We start from the raw sequence: 21,404 nt of genomic DNA on the forward strand, positions 1-21,404 counted from the left end.
CCTTCACTGAAGGAGTGGTCAAGCACTGGAATGGACTTCCCAGGGTAGTGGTGGGATAATTGTCCCTGGAAGTGCTCAAAAGTCTTGTGGATGTGGTGCTGAGAGACATGGGCCAGTGGTGGGACTGGCAGTGATGGGTTAATGGTTGGGCTTGATGATCCTGGAGGTCTTTTCCAACCTAAATAATTCTTGGGTTTTGTAAGTGGGGACCCACATAAATGATGACAGGAGATTTTCTTCTAAAGGAGGTGTAGTAACCAAGCTGGAAGATAATTGCTTTAAATAGAAGCTTCAGGTGAAGTTTTGGAGTCAGCATCATGCCAGAGACCTTGGTGCATGTATCCCACTTGGATTTTTATACTGCTTCTCTCCTGTTGGCTGATCAGCTCTTGTTTCATGTGAGGAACCATGGGAGAATTCATGGCACTTCTTGGCAGAAGAGTGGCCACCTCTCACCCTGAAAAAATGGGACTCAAGGGCAGAGCTGAACAAAAAAGCTGCAGGGAAGCACTGATACATAGAAGCCTCTCTCACATTAGCTACCATGCTGGGAAAGCCTAGACACACTCTCTCACCACTAAGAGCAAGCATTCAACAAGTCCTTCTAACTCACTTATGCAACTTTACAAAATACCCAGGGGTCAGCCAGGCATCTTGTTGAGGGCAGTTATGTATGTTTAACCTCCCTGGCTTTTGGCTGCTTCACTGCACACCCTCAAAGTGCTCTTAATGGGCTTTTCCTTGAACCTCATTGCACTGTAAATGCAGCAGCCCCATCCCTCTGTCTGTGCAAAGCTGTAGATGAAATGGTGCCTGATTTTGGTGAAGAGAAGTAGATTTATATTCACATGTTCTGTCATTCCCTTCCCTGGGCTCGTGATGGATGCTTGGATGGCTCAGCTTGGTGTTCCCATGCCTAAACCCCATTACAAATTTGTGCTCATAGGTTCACAGATGCCCTCTCCAGAGTACATTGTTGATGTGGAGTCAATGGACATTTTCCCTGTTGGCTGGTGTGAAGCAAATGCTTATAACCTCACCCCACCACACAAAGCTGTCTGTAAGTACATGGAGACCTGAGCAGTGCAGATGGTACACCAGTGGATATATCAGGGTTTTTTCCTAATGTCTACAATCCCATTTTTGACACTATCAACCTACCCAGCAGAACAATAACCAGGCTAGAAGTGTACTGCAGTAAATGGTAATAAATCTTAATTAGTGACCAGACTGGAATTATGCAGTTTGCATTTATCTCTGTGATCAGCCCCTCCAGAATTGGGGTTGTCTGTGCTAGAGAAGGCTGTTCCATGCTTTGGGGTTGCACAGTGGGTTGTGGGTTTGCAGAGGGGTTGTTGGTCAGTGGGGTTGTCAGAGGGAAACCAGGTTTTGTTGTGCTGAGCTAGGTTCACTCAGGCAGCTGAGTGGATTAGGGACAAAGACCTCAAACTGAAAAAAAAAACAAAACCCAAACCATAAAATATCAGGTGGAATGGACATCCAGAGGCCATCCAGGTGCCCCTTTCCAAGAGAGGATCTGCTCCATCTAAATGGAGAAATAATTGCTGCCATTCTGTGATGGGGTTCCTGCCCTTTCCCAGGGTATCTGTCCCTTATTTATCTGCCCTTGCCAGCTCAGGGATTTTCCTAGTGTTCAGTTTAAATCCCCCCACAGCACAATTAAGCCCACAGTGTTTTGTCCTGCCATCAGTGCATATTAAGACAAATTTCTTTCCTTTTTATTTGCATTTGAAGGCAGTTCATAGAGCTCAGTGGCTTGGTGTTATTCTCTTGTTCCAACATACCCAATCTCAAGCCACCAGGTGAAAAATTGGCCTCACTGTTTATATTAATTAACATCCAAAAGGCAAATTTTAAAATTTATCAGCCCTTTCGAAGAGTTAAATATGCTTAAGTTAAAAATCAGACAGCCAGAGCCTAATTTAGGAGAATACTGCTATGGCAACATTATGCAGCCTTATCACAATTTATAGCTGGGGATAAATTATGCTGGAGGTAATCATGCTTGTAAAATGTAATCTTATCCATATGTGTTTCTGTATGGAAAAATATTTGTGTTTTTATTTTAATTTTTTTTTCTTTTATGCTGATCTCATAAAACACGATATTAGCATTCCAGAGGAAAGATTAAATGTATTATTACATCCTTAAAGTAGGTTTTAATGATGTAGTGACTTACTTAAAAAATACCAAGAAGAGATGGTGATAGTAATTAAGTACCATTTCATTGTGTTCGAAGCTGTTTTATAGTCAGAGCATTTACACAGCTTTTTATGCATTCTGGGTGTACTTAATAGGACAGAAGGGTAAAAAACTGGTTTTTTTTTTTTTTTTCTTCCATGCTTCATTTTTGCAGTGCGAAGGAAGAGGAGAATTGCAGTTGTGCAACCAGAAAAACAGTAAGTTGTTTTGGTTTTGTTATTTAAGGTGGTGTTTTCACAGGAATGCATCAGGTCTTCCAGGGGGAATAATACACAGCAGCTGTGTGGCTTGGTAACTACTGCCCAGATACTGCAGCACAGCCAGCAAGAGGATTCTTTTAAGTCTGAAATATTTGTTAGCATACTAGAAAGTCTCAGTAACAGCAATTTTTTACTGGCTGGGGCTGTACACCCTCTGTCTGATGGCCAGCAAGGGATGCTTAGGGAAGATGGACATGTACCAGGAGGGCATTTCCCTCTCTAGCTCCTGCAGTTTGTAGAAACTTGAATTTAAGGGATTTAAGGGAGGGTATTTGAAGCCTGGAGGTCTAAAGCTGACACATCAGAGTGTATTTTTAGAGAAGGGGTGGGTCTGGCTCCTTCATCTTCTGTGATCAACCATGTGGAAAGGGAATTGTGTTGGAGGTTCCTCATCCCAGGCTGTTGCTGGTGAATCTTTTGGTCCAGCCTAAGGACTGGTTCTGGCCCCTTGTCCTGTCTGACCCTATTAAATGCACCAAGTATTCTATTAAATACACCCAGTTTCTCTTTTAACAGGTTACCATCCACAGTGCCTGTTGAGAAAATACCTCATGACCTCTGCCCAGTTCCTCAGCTAGACACAACAGGTAAGGATCCTTATTTCAAAGCCCCATGTGCTGTATGCCAGGGGATGACCCCAGAAGGGCAGTGAGTTGTCACAGGGGTGGGGAGATGGAGCCACATCCTCAGGGGGTATCAGGTGGACTGAACCCACCTGATGTGCAGCAGGTGAGGGTCTGGTTCTCCACATGTCTTGCTGGGGCTGTCAGAGTTCCCCTGGAGCTTGCCCATTTCAGATGATGGTATTAAGACTAATGAATCTCTCTGGAGGAGATGGGTGCAGGTTGTTAATTGACACTGATGAAGTTGGGTACAGCAGGACCTGATGGTCCCCTGGGTTGCATCAGTGTGGTGTGGCTGCTGCTTCTGCTAAAGGCAGATTCCTCTCCCCTTCAGCAGTGGCAGCAGGCTCTGAGTGCAGTATTCATCCAATTAATGGTGTAAACCCAGCAGCAGGGACAGGATTTAACTCACTTTACTACAGCAGGCTGTGGGACACAAGTTTGCATTGCAGCCAACATCTCATTACAGCCATGGGGAGGATCAGGGCCTTTTTGGGTATGAAAACCAAAAAATGTGGATAACCACTTGGAAGGCACCTGAACCACATCTAGAAGTTGCCATTTCTCTCCATGGGCTATAAAGGAGCCCAGAGTAATTAGCCCAGACAAGGAAAAATGCTCTGTAGACCCCTGCTGGGTCAGGGAATGGCACTGCAGGGCTTGTGGGGTTGGACAGGAGCTGAGGAGGGGTTTCTGAGGCTCTTCACTGAGAGAATGTTCTCCCTGAGCTGATTCCTTTGAGATTCCTGAGAGCCTTTGGGGCTCAGCTCATACATCCCCTCCTGGCAGGTTGCAGTGGGTTGCTCATGTCCCCCTGCAGTGTGAGTTCTGGAAGAGCCCTGGCTCCAGTCATGGATTAAATCCTTCTCCAGTCCTCCTTTCAGCAGGATGTGCAGCCAAATCAGTCACTATTAAAAGCACTTTTTTCCCATGCTGGATGGACTTGAATAGCAGAATACCTGCCTTCTATCCCAGGGTAGAATTTTGTGCTTTCTTTATTCTCCTCCCCTTCCTCCCACATCTAGGAGGAAGAAATGCCCTTGATTTATGGTGTAAAGATGCTACAGGCACCTCACTGCTGCTTTCTCCTTGCAGGCACCATCAATGGGAGGTACTGCTGCCCCCAGCTCTACATCAACCACCGCTGCTTCTCAGGTCCATATTTGAACAAAGGCAGGATTGCAGAGCTACCTCAGTCTGTGGGGCCTGGCAAGTGTGTGCTGGTCCTCAAGGAGGTATGGCCCAGCTCTCTTTTGGGGGCATTTCAGAGGAAAGTGTGAGTCATGGCTTGCCAGACCCAGTATTGGTGAACAATGCACCTAAAATTGTCCTGGAGTGGTTTCCATGAGAAAGCCAGGAAGAGGGGGCAGGTTTTGCAGTGTGGGTTTTGATGGGAGAGGTGATGTTTTTGAAACATGGGGGGTTCTCTTGGTTGGGAGCAGCTTTAGTTTGGTTTGCCATCAATACAGGACCACATAGCAGTGTCATGAAGAGGTGGGCATCTCGTTTTGGAGACATAAACAACTTCCCAAGGAGCAGGACAGTGGCAGTGGCCCAGTCTGTGTTACTTTGCAGAAAAAATTCAAGCTTATTATGGCCATATGGGAAATGTGTGAACACCAAAGAGCTGTGATGGGAAGAGAAGTCCTGAACTTGCCAGTGGTATCAGGCACACCAGATACACTCAGAAAAGAGCCCCTGTGCACATGAAAATACATGACATGGAGAACTTTATGAGTATCAGGTGCTTGTGAGGTTGGGCAGAGGCTTGTGATGGGGTTCACTGGTGTGACTCACTCAGGTCTGAAAATCCAAATCAGCAGCATCAAAATAAAACCTCAGTGATGGGTTAGAGCAAAGGCTGGGCTTGTCTAATCCCCTCTATGCTGCAAGGCACAGGTGGCTGCACCCAAACCATTACTGATGCAGAGGGCTGAAGTTAAACCACCAAAATCTCAGACTGGTCGCACTCCAGCCAAAGGAAGTTGGACCAGGCTGAGATGGTTGATGTAATTTTCCATCTCCAGAGAAAGTTGGAAACTGGTCTAGGTTTCTTCACTGGTTTTGTTTAAATCACAGTTAATTTTTTTTCCAAAAATCTGTTTGTTTGCATTTAATAGAGTATGAAGTGATAGTGTTGCTAGAAGTACCATTATTATTGTGATGATGGACCTTTGCTGTAGGGTAAAATGCCAAACCCAGTGACTCATTTGAGATACAAGAAGAGTACAAGCCAGAGATTTTAATTATTTTTCCTTCCCTTTTTCTTACAAAACACTCTTTTTTTAAATTTTTTTTTTTAAATTTTTTCTTTTTTTTTTTTTTAACTGAGTTTAGAAGTTTACAGAGTTCTGCTGGTGACAAGCCAGCTTTGAGAAAAGTCCTGGCACTGTGGGTGCCTGTGCAGGGCTGGAGCTGATTAGGTGTCTGGGAGAATGCCCAGACAGGGCCACACTGGTATTGCAGGGTTGAGTTCTCTTCTCTTGCTCATTTCCCAGCTATTCTGACAACTACAGGCAGCAGTACACTGGTGAGGGGGCAGGACAGCACTGTTGGTGGAAATTGCTCTGCAAGATGCTTTGTGCCCCCCCCAGATGTCCCAGCAGCCAACAAACTCCTGCACAGGGGTTAAATAACTCCCTGGATTTGCTGATCAAGGCACCTGATGAGCTGTGAATGAGTGTGGCAGCTCCCCAGGCACTTGATGCTTTTGAAAACTCACTTGTGGCTTCCAGTGCCCCTCAGTCTGTGTGGGGAGGGACTGGCAAAGATGATGTGGGTGGGCAGCTGGAAGGGCTCACTCAGAAATTGTCTTTTCATGGCATTTTAAAATGGTTTGGGTTGGGTGGGACCATAAAGATCATCCAGTGCCACCCCCTGACGTGCAGGGACACCTTCCACTGTCCCAAATTGCTCCAAGCCCCATCCAGCCTGGCCTTGGACACTTCCAGAGATCCAGGGGCAGCCACAGCTTCTCTGGGCACCCTCTGACAGGGCCTCCCCACCCTCACAGAGAAGAATTTCTTCTTCATATCCAATCTAAATCTACCCTCTGTCAGTGTTTGGTGTCTCTAAATGGACTTTTTTGAAGAGTGGTTTGAGTAATGATTCCAAGAGCCCAATGATAAATTAAATTTTGCTTCTAGTAAATAACCTATCCAAGCAACTCCAGCCAGTGCCACTTTACAGAGCACTCTGCAGCATTAAGTGAAGCCCTTGCCTGAAAATAATTAATCCTGTAGGGTTTTCAAAATGCTAGCAAATCCTCAGGTTGCTGGATTTAGAGGGGAAAAAAAAAAACAACTCAGAGAAAACCAGCCAAACAAACATAAACACATTGGTCACTGCAGTATGACCTAGTTATTTTTTCATTTCTGATGAACTGCATTCATGGGTGCTGGATAAACTTAATATTCATCACACTGAAATCATTTGCAGGCCCCCAAGGAATTAAGAACAGGCGTTAGGTGAAGAGCAAAATTAGATGAAAACCAATCCAGACTCACTGTGGGATCATTCATGTGCATACAATGCAGAGTGTTCAAACACACAGTCTGGTGCTGTTAAGAGATTTGTTTTCCTTGTGTTTATCTCCCTATGCCAAGTGTAGGCTATTAGAGCTTGCATTGCCTGAGCCAATGGCAGGAATGGTTTTTATTCTCAGTGACTTTGGATTAAAAGGGTTGGCACATGTGTTCTCTTGTACAGAGTGGACACACACTGGGCTCCAGGCACACCTCCTGCAAACTCTTTTTGTGAGACTTCATTACTATTCTGGTGATACAGTCAAGGCACACAACTCTCAGGCTCTTAAGCACATTGCTGACCTCAAATGTGAGAATTTCCCCTTCAGTGTTCACTGTGTGCTGGTGCACATGACCCTGCTTGTGCCTTCAGAACTATTTCTGTCTTTACATTTTTGTTAAACTGGTCCATGATGGATGCAGTCTATGGAATCTGCTTGGGGTGAGAGGGTCACAAAGACAGAATCACTGGTTAGCAGATTTTTGGGGTTAAACAGCAGCATTTAATGCCTTTACCTTATCAGAATCAGGTGTTACCTATAATATATCTATAATAAATCTATAATACAGCAACAATGATCCATTCTGGGACCCCTCCTCCCTGCATCCAGCACTTAACCTGTGAAACCAGGACAGAAACAAACAGCTGCAAGCTGCTGCTGCCTGTGCAGCACCTGGGACTGTATTCAGTGTGGTCAAGGACTTCTTTTAAACCCATCATTGTTGTTGGTTTTATCTCCCCATAGGTTCTCAGCATGGTGATCAATGCAGCTTACAAGCCAGGGAGTGTTTTACGAGAACTGCAGCTTGTGGAAGACCCTCAGTGGAATTTCCAGGAGGAAACACTTAAAGCAAAGTAAGTCTTCAATGTGTGTTCTTTTATTTGGGAGGTTTCAGAAAGGGAACTGACTAGGGAAAAAAAAAAAACAAGGGAAGGTTTTTTCTCTATTGTGAGAGCTTTACTTTTCTAATTATCGTTTTACTTCATTGAATTATTTGATTCCTTCCATAGCAACTTCAGAAATGAAATATTCACCTGAATGGTTCATTTCTATTGTCTTTCTCCAAGCAGCCATCCAGTTTTTGATGAAGTCAGGTCCTGAGTTTTATGATAAGCTGTTCTTATAAGCTTGGCTATTACTGAATGAACTCAATTCCTGGCTTTCTAAAAGCAGGAGTATTGCTGCTTTTAAATTAGAGCCTGTCAGGCTAATGCAAAAATAACTGGTGAGAATGAATGGCACCAAGAAAAGTTCAGTGAATTAGCAGGGACAGATTTTTTAGCAGGAGTGTGATTAGGGTAAAGTAGTAAGAGATCAGAGATTCAGGTCAAGATTGGATGCCTTTCTAGAATATATTCTTCAATTCTCTTCTAAACAGCACCAATGAATACTGAATTCCTTTTTCCAGCATTAAAATCTACCTATTTATGTCTTCTTTATGTAATGGACACTACACTTAGGATGTATTTCAACAACCATTGTCTCTCTGAAAGAGGAGAATCTCACCTAAGCTCTCTCCAGAGTCCCTCTGAAGAATAATTCTTCCCACTTGAAGATGGATGTCAACAAATATTCTTTGAAGAAAGCTCTCTTTGTTGGCTAATGGTCACCTTGACTTTTTAAGTACTGTAGTTAAATGCAGTGAATCTCACCCTTTGTACTGAACTCTGTAACTCCTTTTCAAAGAAAAGCAATTTTCTCTTGGTTATTTGATATGAATAGCTTCCAAACACAGCACTATTGATGGCTGCTGTATTTGATCTTTGCCCATGCAGATATTGCAGAGGTTGAGGGAGGGAGTTGAGAAACTTTTGCTCTGTGTACACTTAAACTGCTTTCCTGAAGGAGGATTGCAAACTGAAGTAAAAATCTACTAGAAACATCCTGTTTCTAATTTGCTTCTTTGACCCATGTGGATTGTCAGGCTTTTGTGTTTGTCAGTGATGATGCTGTGGATGGAAATGTAAAAGTCAACCTCACTCATGCAGATTTTCATTTAAACAGGTCTTTGTCCATGACCTGGTTTTCATTGATTCCAGGATCCCACATACTGTGCTAGCAACATCAGATAATTCACTCCTACAGGTACTTAGCAGTTGTGAAATCAACTTGTAATGCCCTGTATTTCTTTACATCCTGCAGAGAACTGAGCTTGAAGGCAGTTTCCCTATCAGCAGTATCCTGAGTAGGATTTTTTTGAGTTTCCCATTTGAGTGTGGGGATCTGCCTTGTGCAAAAGCAGGAATGCCTATTTCCTAAGCTGCAATCCATATTTCTAGTGAGAGACAGCTGGAAAATGTTAAACTGACCATCCATGATAGTACTTTATGCTGGCCCCCCATTCACAGTCCATGTACTCTGTGCTGGCTGCCCCAGCAGGCACCAACCTCAGCTCTGCAGAGAGTCAGGCAGCATCTTTCAAATTTATCAATCCACACAGTGGATCATCACAGGCTCAGGGTGAGGACAGCAGGTTTTGAAGTGCCTTCTGAGAAGAGCAGGGGGTTCTCCTCCAGTGTGGCACTGCCCTCTGGCTCCTGAGGGGACAGAGCTCATGGGGCTGCACAGCACCGTGTTCCTGCAGCTCTCTGGCTTCTGCAGCTGATCTCTTACTGAGCAGGGCTTGGTGGCCATGCCAGCTTGCCTTCTAAAAGTGGATGGCAGAGGGTTGACATGCCCCAAGACTGTCTGGCTACCCTAGAACTTCCTTCTTCTTTTTCCTCCTTTGGTTTGCTTGAGTTACTCCATCCAGAAAAAAACCCACAGTCATGAAACCAGATACTGTGGGACATACAGACAGCACATGGCACCTTCCACCAGGTCTGACAGTGCTCCAGAATCTGGAACAGAGACCTGAAATGGGCAACAGAGACCTGCAATAATGGACAGCCTCCAGCTGCTTGGGCTCTGGATGGTGCCTGTTGTTGAGGCTGACAGCTCCAGAGCCAGCTGTGATGGGACACACTGTGTCACCACCTTTCTGATGTGGACTGGCACCTGCTTGGCTCTTGGCAGTGCTGTTTGTTTGCAGTGCCTGCAGTAGAGTAGAGCAAAGGGATTAGTGAAGAGAAGTCTGCTTTTCCCACTGTCCCAAATGCAAGGTTTTGCACTGCCAGGAATGCATTATCTCATCCTGGGGCAGCCTGCATTTAGTTCACTCTGCTGGCATGAGTGACCACTGTGGAATCAATTACTCTCACCTTGCAAAGAAGATAAAACAATTTAGATTGTCCAGAGAGATGTGTTTGCAGTGTGTGATGGCAGCCATTTCCCATCAGTGCTGCTGGCTCTGTGTGAGAAGAGTCAAACCTGATTTATTGGTGATGATGAGTTAGAAATGTCAGGCTTGATCCTCTGAGTTCCCATGAGGGGCAGTTGAACTGTCAGCATTCAACCCTTACAGTTTTGATGCTCTTAAGTTCAGTGCCTACATCTTGATTTGCCTTCCCCATTTTACATAAAATGCTTAAGGGACTTTATACTTTTCAAGGGTTTTCATTTCTAAGGGCTGACAAGGGGCTGTTTGGATTTACCCATTTTTGCAGGACTTTGGACATAAACAAAAGCAGCATGTGCAGAAAGTTATCTGCTGGGTCTTTCATGAAACCTGGTTGATCAAAATAACAAAGATGAGTGTTCCTGGACTCCTTCATTAAATGAAATGGTGAGACCTGCTCAAACCCTGTAGCTGAACTCTAGGAATATTTACCCCTATGCCAGACATCATTGCTTATTTATGAGGCTGCATTTCAGAGAAAGCCTTTCCACTGCAGTTGCTTTAGAAGACTGCCTTTACCTTGTGAGAGGTGAGGCTGAGGTGTTTGAAGTGTTCTTTGCCTCAGCCTTTGCTGGTGAGGGTTGGCTCTCAGCTTCCCAGGGCCCTCATCCTGTTTGAGGGAGCCAAGTGTTACCCACAGTGGATGGAAAAGAATCTAAAGACACTGGAAACAAACTGGATGTGCACAGGTAGTTGGGCTGCAGGCAGCTCTGCCTGGCAGGACTGGCAGTGTCATTGCAAGGCCACTGGCTGGTGTGTTTGGAAATTGATGAGCGTGAGGGGAGAATCCTAATTTTTGGGAAAAGGCAATTATCACAGCCCTCCTTAGGAAGGACAAGAAGGAGGGTTCAAGTATCTACAGCTTAGCTTTCCTGGAAAGGTTTTTAGCCCAATCCCCTTGGAAGCCATTTCTGGGAAGATGCAGGGCCAGTAGGGGACTGGCAGAAGCAAAGGGCAAGTTGTGATGAGGTAACTGGTTTGGGTTTGAGGAAGAAACAGTGGAAATTAATTTGTGTTTATTTTGAACAAGGCTTTCCAAACCAGGATCAGTGGAATGATTTAAACCTTTTATTTCTGTAATCAGAAGGAGACTTAATGAGACAAGGCCTTACAACCAGAGCATTCCAGTGCCCTTTCTGAATCCTGTGTTCAAGAGTACAAAATGCCCCTGGGTGATTAAATACCTTTGAAGGAATTTATGTTTTAAGGTAGACAAACAAAGTAGAAATTTCTTGCAAAGTATAGAAAGGAGTTTTCAGTCCCCCAAAAGGAAATTGAGACTTTTATCTACTGAATTGTTCAAATTAGTCTCAAGAATTGTCAGAACTCCTTAGAATGGGACTTCTGAAAATGAGGTTCTCAGTTGTTCTTGCTTGTTCTTGAAGTTTTTCAGCACAAGACTTTCTGTGTCATCACACAGCAGTCCCTGACTGGAGCTTCTAGAAGGCACTATGTTCTCATGACCCTCTAATCTATTTTAGGGAGCTTCAACAGAATTCTTTTACAAAGCACTGTTCATTTAATGCATGTATCAGCAAGTGTATTTTTCATGGAAATAGTGCCAGCCTTAAGGTTTTCTCTGAGTTTGGGATCTGAAGGCAGAGAAGGGAGAAGAAGAAAGAAAGATTATTTTAGTTTTAGCTGAAAAATAAAAGAACAGTGATTTCTAAGAAAGCCAAAAATATTATCCTTGCCACAGCAATTTTCCAAGTCTCCAGTGCTGCCATGCTGTGCATGCAGATACTTGCTGCTTGCAAGTGATTGAGAAGACAGGAGCCCTGGTATAAAAAATAAATAGAAGTATCAGTAGTTGGTAACTTTTTGAGAGATGCTAATGGAAAAGATTTTCTGACAAAGAAGCTCCTTCCACATTGCTGTCCTAGAAACAGCTCAGATTACATTTGGTGGTGCCTGTGTTAAAAGTCTTTAGTGTGTGAGGAATATGGAAAATATTAGCAGAACCTGGTTTATAGTTGAAAGAGGTGCTGCCAAGACCAAAATGATGTAAAAAATATTGCTGTGGCCAGTACTAACACCTTGGGTTATTGAGACTGATTGCTGCAGTCATGGAGATCTCCATTTTGCCATCCTCTCTTTTAATTAAAATGTGTGTTTCATTCAAAGCAGACTATGAAATCAGTCATTTGTTCATTTTCCTAGTTTCATCTTTTGCTTTCAGCAGGCACTGTAGTACAATGGGTCCTTCCTGGGCAGCCAAACACAATGGGAAGCACACAGTTAGAAAAAGTCAGCCATCCTTGAATAATACCCATCAGGCAGCTTTCTTAGCTTATAAGAAAGAAGATCAAGAAGCAATTTGATTAGAGTGCTTTTGCAGGGAAACAAAACCAGATGCAGTCTTTTCATCCTAGTGGTGAAAGTCAGAACAAGGACAAATAAATGTGAGTTAAATTCAGATGCATCCAGACATAAAATGAGGTGTAGATACAAGTGCTCCCTGTGCCATGATTCTTCCAGTGTGGAGACCCTCGAGGCTGGAATTGCTGGTTGAGTCCAGGCAGAGTTATTTGGGTCCAGGTGAAAGCAGCACAGTGAAATCCTGCAGCCTGTCTCAGGCTCACTGACCCAACAGTCCAGGCTGTCATTAAACTTAATGGCTCCTGGAGAGGTAATAAGTGCAGGAGTCTTTTCAAACACATTGAAAAGAAATATTAAACTTTTATAAGTAGATGCATTTAAATGCCTGTGGCATTTGGTGGTTTTGGTTCTACAGCTGTTTCATAGGGAAGCTGGGACCATAACAGTGCTCTGTACCTGAAAGGAGCACTTTTCCCTTTTACATCATCTGTCCAGGTCTTTCAGGGTTTGTGAAAAGTTGGCTCATTAAATCATTCATGCATTCAGGTGAATGAGTCCAGGATTGTCTTGGCACCAAATGAGGTATCAGAGCCTGGCACCTTGCAGAAATGTTCATGCAGGTTTTATGCTGAGTTGATAATTTGGATTGCGACCTGAGGATGATTGGACTGGGCTGTTCTCAGACCCAGGTTTCATCTGGGTTTCCCCATTATAACACTTCATGTGCCACAGCTTCAAACCCTTTTTCCACAGCCCTTTGTTTCAGTAAGAGCTGTCTGAATGTTTTTAACTCTCTGGTCACATCTTTATTTCACCACCTCCTCTGCCATATCTATCAGCAGCTGCTAGGAAACTGCAGATCTTAATAAACCAAAAAATGCTTTGTTTCATTTTTCCTGGTGACTCTATCTTTGCCTTTCCTTGCCTCCCATCCAGTAATCTTTCTTCCTTCCCTCTTTTTCTTTCATTATGTGTTACTTTTCCCTCCTCTGAGCACATTTGTAATGCCAGCACTGGCTCTGGTGTGGTTGTCTCTCGTGTTGCATTCCTCAGGATGTGTAAGAGATGTTTTAAAACCTTATCTCACTGTTTACAACAGCTTGCTGCTGCTGTTTAATAAATTACAGGGATAATTGGTTTGCCAGGGTTCACATCTACAATGTAGTACAGCAGGGATGTAACTGTGTCTTTCTCAGCCATTTATCGCTCACCAACGCTTCCTATGAAACACGAAATAAATGTTTTACTGGCATAACAGACTTAAGACAAACCTTTCATTGCAGGTTTCTGCTCCAGGCATTCCTGGTAGGAATCAGTTTTTAGGGCCTGTTGCTGCAGCCCTGTTAAATTACTGATGAGTTCCTCAGGTTTTGTAGTGCCCACATCTCAGCATGGTGAAGTGATCTGGTCCCAGGGTGGCAGAGATTGTTGTTTCACCCAGATACTTCTTCACAATGAGTGTGTCCTGACAGCCACAGCTGGCACCATGAGTCTTGGGGATTGCTGGGAGCTGGAACATGATATGGGAGAAGGAAAGATGGCAGTGGAGAAAACCAAAAGTGCACTGGGGACTTAGAGAATTCAGTCCAAGCAGGGTGGTGACCAGAAAGCTCTGCATTGTGTATAAGCATCTGATTGTGGGTCAGTATATGAAGAGAGACTGGATCCCTCTCCCAAAATTTTGTATCAGTTCACAAAAGAGCTTGTTGTCCTGTGCAGTATCCTCACCAAGCCTTCTGAGATGTTTTTCCTTCTCTTGCCCTATCTACAGATACATCCAGTGTGCACAAGGATTCCTTCCCAAATCATGTCCACACCTTCAATTTATTTCACCCTTTCCTTCTTCACTCCATCTGAAATGGAGCCACTAAAAAAAGTAGAGCTGTTCTGCCTGCATTCTCAAGAGAGACACCCTCCTAAAAGTCCCTGGGGAGGATCACTCCCTGGCAGGGGAGAGTCTGGTGTGCAGCACCCCAGGATTTTGCTGGATGTGTGATGTGGGGCGCTGTTCTCTCCCTAGGTACAGAGGGAAGACGTACAGGGCGACGGTGAAGATCGTGCGGACGTCGGACCAGGTGGCAGATTTCTGCAGGAGGGTCTGTGCCAAGCTGGAGTGCTGCCCCAACCTCTTCAGCCCTGTGTTGGTGGCTGAAGTCTGCCCCGAGAACTGCTCCATCCACACCAAAACCAAGTACAGTGAGTATTGGAAAAATGCCTCTTGGTGCTGGCTGGGAGCCAGAGAAGTGGGAGATGGTGAAGAGCAGGAGTTGTGTCATATGTAAATACTGATGAGGATTCATCTCATCTAGGAGCAGTTATTTAATCATGAGGCCACCTCAGGTTCCCTTAGAATCCTGTACCAGAAAACTTTCCCTCTCACTCCATCTTTCTGAGCATCATCACTTTTTGGAAATCTTGACTTCTCTTCATATCTAAAATAAACACAAGGAGCACATAAAGGGAGCCTGCAGTGGGAAGCTGAGTTTTTAACTTGCTACATCTGAGACAGCTTCATTAGGTGAGATGAATCCTCTTGGTAAAGGGTTTATGGAATACACACCAGCACAAACCAGAACCACAGTGCTGAGATGCTGGAAGGTTTGGTAGCACTGACTCTCTACTCAGGTGTTTAATATTTAAACATGATCCTGCCTGTTCAGGAAGGCTGCTGTTAGTGTTCAGTGCTTTTTGTTGTCAGTATTACTGGGATTATTGGCTCTTAAACAGTTCAGGAAAATGGAAGAGAGTGTTGTCCTGCTTCCACAAAGGTTGCAGAAAGCAGGATAATTGATTTAAAGCAATTCTCTTGAGTTTGGTGCTGGGATAGAAAGAGGAATGGGCTCAGGGAGCTGCTGAGATCACTGAGGACGGGTTTCTTTAGAAGTTTCTACCTGAGCTGGAGTCTTGGCTCCCACTGGTAGCAGATGAGCAGCTGGAGGTGTTCTAGCTGAGGTTGTCCCATCTCAAAATTGATGGTTTATGTGACTGGATGAATTTTTCCTCAAAACTCCATTGATTTGCTGAAAGGCTCAGTTCAGTTAAGAACTTGGCAATGGGTGCCAAGGGCCATTGTAGTTGTCCTGGGATACCCTTGCTGGTCAAGGACAGAGTGTCTTTCATCCCCACATCATTGAGTGTGTCAAAAGGCATTTAGTACAAACATTTAATGTAAGGTCAGAGGACTCTCACATCCTTAATTTCAATATGGACCACAAAATAGTTAAAAGTAATAAAACCCCATTCCTTTGTACATGATTGAGGATAGCTGGCCCTCTCCCCTCTCTGCTGAAAACTTTAGCAAGTGGCAGGGTCTCTGAGACTGTTACCTCACACAGAACTGCATTGATCAAATCTGGAACTTGTTGGCCTCTTTCCTCCAAATCACTGCTCAGCTCTGCCTAAACACATTGTTAAATTCTGAAGTCTTCATTCATCATCAATAAATCTGGATACATAAGAGCTGTAACACTGTGCTAGTCCAGCATGACCTATTTATCCTGCACAATTTTTTCCAAATCAATTTAGTTTAAAGTTTAAATTGCACTTAGAGTACAGTCCTGAACCTGTAGCAAGGAGCAAGCCAAGGTTCCCTTCTTTGGGTAGTTAAAGTTTTTAATGGGCATTGTGCTTCATTTCTCCAGCTTATTATTATGGCAAGAGGAAAAAAATAATTAAGCCACCGATTGGGGAAAATAACAACATGAAAAGTGGCCATGTCAAACCAGCCAGACGCAGAAAGAGGCGGAAATCCATCTTTGTGCAGAAGAAAAGGAGATCATCAGCTGTGGATTCCAATGCTGCAGGCTCTGCAGAGGTTTGTGTTGCACTGGGGTACATCAGCAAAAATCCTGGGTGCTGCCTTCCTGTCCCCCATTCTGCATTTTGCTTTTTGGAGGCTTCTCAGCACACCTGAATACTTCCAGTTTCTAGTTTGGATCCTTCCTTGCTACTCTGTTCTTCTAAGATCAGACTGGTTTTATTGGGGCACTTTGGGGATTTTTACTTTCGCCATTTCAGGGGTAGCAAACAGATTTTTTGCTCCCACCTTCCTAATGCTCACTGGCTGACATGCTGCCTAATACCTCTTTATTTTATTTCCTTCCTTTAAAGCAGGCACACGAACCTGTTGGATGCTTTCACAGCATTTAGCAGAGTGAAGGAGCTCTGTGATCCAGGTCTAAGATCTCCAAGTATTGCAATAAATAATAACTCATAGCCATTGTGGTTTCAAGGAATTTTTATTTTTTTCATTAACTGTTCCTAATATTTTTGGCTCACAAAATCAAGCCTTAGCATACAAGCAAATGGTTTGTGTCCCAGCTACATGGAATTAGAGGGCTCAGTCTTGCCAGTCTGCTGTGTGATACAACAGAATCTGAGCCTCAGCAAAGATTCATGTCCAAATTAAACCTGGAATAGACTTAGTTCTGTGTGGGTTGTTTTTTGAGGGCTTTTCCCATGGTGGCAATAGCAGAGCTCATGTGTGGTTTCAGTTCCTCAGCTGAGTGCCAGTGATTGCTGCTTTGTGCAATGTGAAATAAAATTGGTTTACTTAAATTCCCTCTACTTCAGCTACAGTAGGTTATTTTATTCAGCTTTCAGTTGATTGCCTGAATCTTCATGGCTTGGTCCTCATCTAGGTGTAGTTCTGCTTCATTTCCTTAGATTATACCTGCTTCAAAGGAACTTAAACTTATGTTAAGCCTAAATCAACCATTAGCCAAGCTTTTCAACCTTTCAGCCAATACAACTATCTTTGTCTAAATTGCTCTTTCAGTCAAGACCTGAGCATATGGCTTTAGGTGCCTGCTCACACTTGGATCAGGGATAAGCTGTCAAAGCCATTTCGGCAAGTTGCATGTATATAAAGTTCAAAATGCACAATTTCCATCAGTTGTTGAGTGATTGTAAGCCCTGTGTGACAGAAATAACAATCTGGTATAATACTTTAAATGGAACTTTGGGCTTCACCTGCAGCAGTTCAGTGTTGGGCTGAAAGCAGGGAAATGTGGGTGGAATCCTCTGTCCTGAGTTTTGCAGAAATGTCACTAAAAGAGTGTTATCTTGAGCATCTAGACATTTTCAAAAGTCACTAAAATTTCCCTTTTTTCAGGACCAATACCACCCAAATCAACTTGAAGCAGTGTGAAAGTTTAAAGTCAAGCCTGTTTCTGATTTTATTTCATCTCAGCCAACCTGAATTTCATTTTACCCTCTCAGTATTTTCCATTTCTCCTCCTGTGCATCACAAGTTTTGAGATACCCCAAAGAGAGGAACATTTCATGCCAAATGAGTTATTGCTGTTGACCTTTAGATGGGAGGAAAAAAAAAATTTCCTGCCACGTGCTTTTTTTTTTCTTCTGCGTTTTGTAACAAAGCAAAATCGAGCTTAGTGCTGTAATGAAAGTGAGGTTAAAATAAAATCACCCTGGACCAGCATGGGTGTGTGGGAGTCCAGGGTGTTCCCCTGGCTTCCCTGGATGCCTCTAGACCCCCTGGCAGGGGTCTCAAAGGCCTTGGCACAGTACCCAGGACTGGATTTAAGCCCCTGGGAAAAATTACCATCATTGCAGGAAGAATAACAAGTCATAAATAATAAGTAGAGTATAAATGAGATTGTTAGAAGATAGAAAAGTGAATTTTTAGAAATGTTTATGTTAGAGGGTTTAAAGCTAAGATGGAGGATTTTGGGTGTACTATGTCTTTTCTTCTTCTTCTTCTTGTCATCCATTTTCTGAGCCAGGATGGCACTTTTGGATTGGTGTGAGGGAAAACTGGACAGGGCAATGTAAAGGTCGTGTATTGGAAAGTAATTTATAGTACAAAAGATAAGACCTGCCCTCTGGCAGTCAGTGTGTGCCTTGACCAGTGTGTTAGACAGATCTCTGTCCCTCAGAGAAAGAACTCCTTAGATAAGAAACAATAAACAACCTTGGAAACCCCTGAAAAACAGCCTCTGCCTGGGAAGAACAGGGACTCTAAACCACCAGGTGTCCTGCTGGCCCCAGGTGGGTGGAATGCACGGCGGGAACGCAGCGTGGCCGATTCGGGGATTCGCCGTGTCCATCTCCTGGATGCTGTTTGTGCGCAGGAGAGCGAGGACGAGGAGGCGCCGGAGGACGAGACGGGCAGCGAGGAGACGAGCTCGGAGCTGCGCGATGACCAGACGGACACGTCCTCGGCCGAGCTGCCCCCGGCCCGGCCGCGGCGAGCGGTCACCCTGCGGGGCAGCGCCGAGCCCGAGCGGGCCCCGGGCAGCGAGCGGGCCCGGCGCAGCCGCAGGGCCCAGCCGCGCGGCCAGGCCGAGAGCGCCGCGCCCGCCAGGGAGGTGAGCTCGGCCTGCCTTAAGAGAGGCAGAATCCTTTCCTGAAATGGGCAGTGTAAACCCCTCCCTCTGTGTTGTTGTAGTTTGGAAGTTAAGGAGCTCTCGGGTGTTGCTGTGCCAAGAGTGGTGGGAGAGCACAGCAGCAAGGCCGTGGCTTAAATAAGACAGTTTGTGAAAATCAAAATACAGTTCATTGGTCAGAGAAAAAAAACACCTTCTGTCCCTGGCCTTCCCATGGATCCAGCAGGTGTTTATTTCTTGTTATGACTCTTTCTCTTGTGTTTATAGTAAAGAAAAGTCTCTAGCCTGGGAGAAATCCTGGCTGGAGCTGAGAAGGTTTCACGGCCTGAGAAAAAGACTCAGAACCTGAGAAAAAAGCCTGGCTGAAATGGGCCTAGGCCTTTAGCAGTGTCCACACTCAGGCACAGATATGCGAATAGGAATAACTGATTTTTACTAGGAAAAGTTAAAGTAGAAATACAGTATTACAAAAAAAACACTGACAGAGTCAGAATACAGCTTGACACCCTGTTGGTCAGGGCAGCCTTGTGAAAAGCCCTTGTGGAAGGCAGGAGGTTTAGTCCTTTCTTGCCAAATCCTTGGTGCCATACTGATGTCCCATAGGCAGGAACCTCAGTGTAAAACAGGTAATGGCAATAGCAGGCTTTCTTCATGCCCCGTGGGTTCCATCCTGTTCTAAAATACTGCCTGGGAAGCAGAAGTCTGCTTCAAGCCTGCTTGAAGCCCACACTGGCTGTCTGAATTTTGCCATTGACTCCTAGGTAGCAGTCCCATTCAATGGTGGCTGCATCCTCCTGCAGTGACAGATGTGGTTCAGTTGAAGCAGTGCTCCTGTAGAAGGTACAGTTTTCTCCAAAGGTTCAGTGATGATGTAGAAGGGTCTGATTTTGCTCTGGAATCCAGTGGGTAAGGGCTGTTCTGGTGTTCCAAATCTCAGTTTTTATCTAGGCAGGAAAGGCTTGGCTCCTCCTCCTGGGTGGAACATCTCCCAATGGGATGATGTAATTTTATCAGTCATGTGCTGGGACTTAATGGCCCGTTAACAGAAGATACCTCCCTGGAGGAAGGATGGATTGTGGAAAAGATGAAGAGCACTGCCCCTGGTTTTAACAGATGGAGATAGAACACATACTTTTGGTTGCATCCTGCTTTGCAAGCCAAGACACCATTTCATAGCAGAATTCCTCCTAAATTAACCTTCAGTGTCAAACCTTGCTGATCTGAGGAGGGCATGCCTGCCCTGGTTATCTACAGGGGGTAGTTTGCTTTATGAAAGTCTTCCTTTGTTGGTTTTTTTCCTTGCAGGAAATTAAGCAAGAAGAGGAAGAGAAACTCATTCTGGACAGTAACCCACTGGAATGGACTGTCACTGATGTTGTGAGGTTTATTAAACTCACTGACTGTGCACCCCTTGCCAAAATATTTCAGGAGCAGGTAAAAGTCATTTTGTCACTTGTCCCTTTGTGTCTGTGGTGCCTGTTCATGTTACAGCACATCCCACCTTGATGGGCCTGGGGCTTTGGTACAGAGACTGTGACCAGACTTCAGATCCATCAGGCCAAGTTATAATACCAGTTTTGGCAAGGCATGAAAACCCCTAGAAAATCCTTGAGTCAGAGCCTTGCCAGATCCTCAGAGAGTCCAGAAACTCAATAGCCTTGTGAAAAACCTTTGTGGAAGGCAGGAGGTTTAGTCTTTTCATGCCAAGGTCTGTGGCACCATACTGATGTCCCATAGGCAGGAACCTCAAGGTAAAAACAGGTAATGGTTACCTGGTTCATACCAGGCTTTCTCCAGGCCACATGGGTTCCATCCTGTTCTAAAACACTGGCCTGGGAAGCAGAAAAGTGCTGCTTGAAGCCCAAACTGTCTGAATTTTGCCATTAACACCTCAATGTTCCAAATGTGTAGACACCTAATTCCTAGCTACGTTCCTCTGAAGATCTGCCAGGTAGAGCTTGGGTGACCTGAATTTAGGAGATGCCAGTTTTCTCCCCATTAAGCAGGAGCAGAAGCCAGTGTTCTTCAACTGAAGCCAGTGTGAGCATGTAAAATTCATGTGGGAAGAGTCCTTCCTTGGCTAATGAGCAGCAGCCACTGCAGAGGGTGAAGGGCAGCACTAACGAGCCGTAGTTAGGAGGAAGCAAGTGTGGTTAATTAGTCAGTGGTGTGGCCTGCTGCTCCTTGAACTGTCTCTGATTCTTCACCATGGATGCCTCCAGCTGCTGGGACTGGGAGAAGGTAGAGGGTGAATCTGGAGTGAGTGAAACTCCCCAGAGCAGGATGCTGTGTCACAGTGAGCTCCAGCCATTTGTTAGCAGCCTGGAACAGTGCCAGGCTTGGAAGCTCTCCTTTGCCTGAGAGTTTTACAGGGGTTGAATCAAACACAGATGACTGGAGCTTTTCCTAGTGAAGCCCTGGTGCAGTGGTCTGTACCATCAACCTTCAGTGGTGGATGGACCTGAGCTGTGGACAGTCCTGATCAAAGCAGCACTTAAGTAAATCCTCCTTGTGTTCAGTGCTGCCTAATCAGGGCTGTCGTGGGGAGTCTATGTTGGTTGTGAGTTGCTGTGCATAGACTCTGATCTTCCCTAAAGGATAAAAAGCAGTTCTGTGGCCTGATCATCTCAGTCCATTAAAGAATAAAGAGAACTTGAGCTCTTTATTAAGAGGAGGATCATAAAGCCAACAGAAGTTCCCAGTGTACTGGTTCATGGAGTTGGGTGCATAGTTATGCTTGAAGGAAAGGCATGACCTGCAGATCCTTTCCAGCCTAATTCTGGGATTGTGTGACATCAGAGATTGCAAGGGCTTTGGGTAGTCCAGGCC

The 21,404-nt window shown here is 44.7% G+C and overlaps 1 protein-coding gene across 2 annotated transcripts in view; it reads left to right on the forward strand.

Moving 5' to 3' along the window:
* SFMBT2 (Scm like with four mbt domains 2) overlaps window positions 1–21,404 on the forward strand; it is a 104,356-nt gene that overhangs the window by 76,244 nt on the left and 6,708 nt on the right. For both annotated transcript variants that reach the window (XM_056481948.1, XM_056481949.1), the window contains 9 exons: window positions 947–1,060; window positions 2,378–2,420; window positions 3,000–3,070; window positions 4,202–4,341; window positions 7,377–7,486; window positions 14,249–14,424; window positions 15,870–16,042; window positions 18,321–18,557; window positions 19,881–20,009. In XM_056481948.1, the coding sequence (XP_056337923.1) occupies window positions 947–1,060; window positions 2,378–2,420; window positions 3,000–3,070; window positions 4,202–4,341; window positions 7,377–7,486; window positions 14,249–14,424; window positions 15,870–16,042; window positions 18,321–18,557; window positions 19,881–20,009 (1,193 nt within the window). The remainder of the gene's footprint in view (window positions 1–946; window positions 1,061–2,377; window positions 2,421–2,999; window positions 3,071–4,201; window positions 4,342–7,376; window positions 7,487–14,248; window positions 14,425–15,869; window positions 16,043–18,320; window positions 18,558–19,880; window positions 20,010–21,404) is intronic.

This window comes from Oenanthe melanoleuca, chromosome 1A (genome assembly GCF_029582105.1).
Source record: "Oenanthe melanoleuca isolate GR-GAL-2019-014 chromosome 1A, OMel1.0, whole genome shotgun sequence".
In the NCBI taxonomy this organism is placed as follows: Eukaryota; Metazoa; Chordata; class Aves; order Passeriformes; family Muscicapidae; genus Oenanthe; species Oenanthe melanoleuca.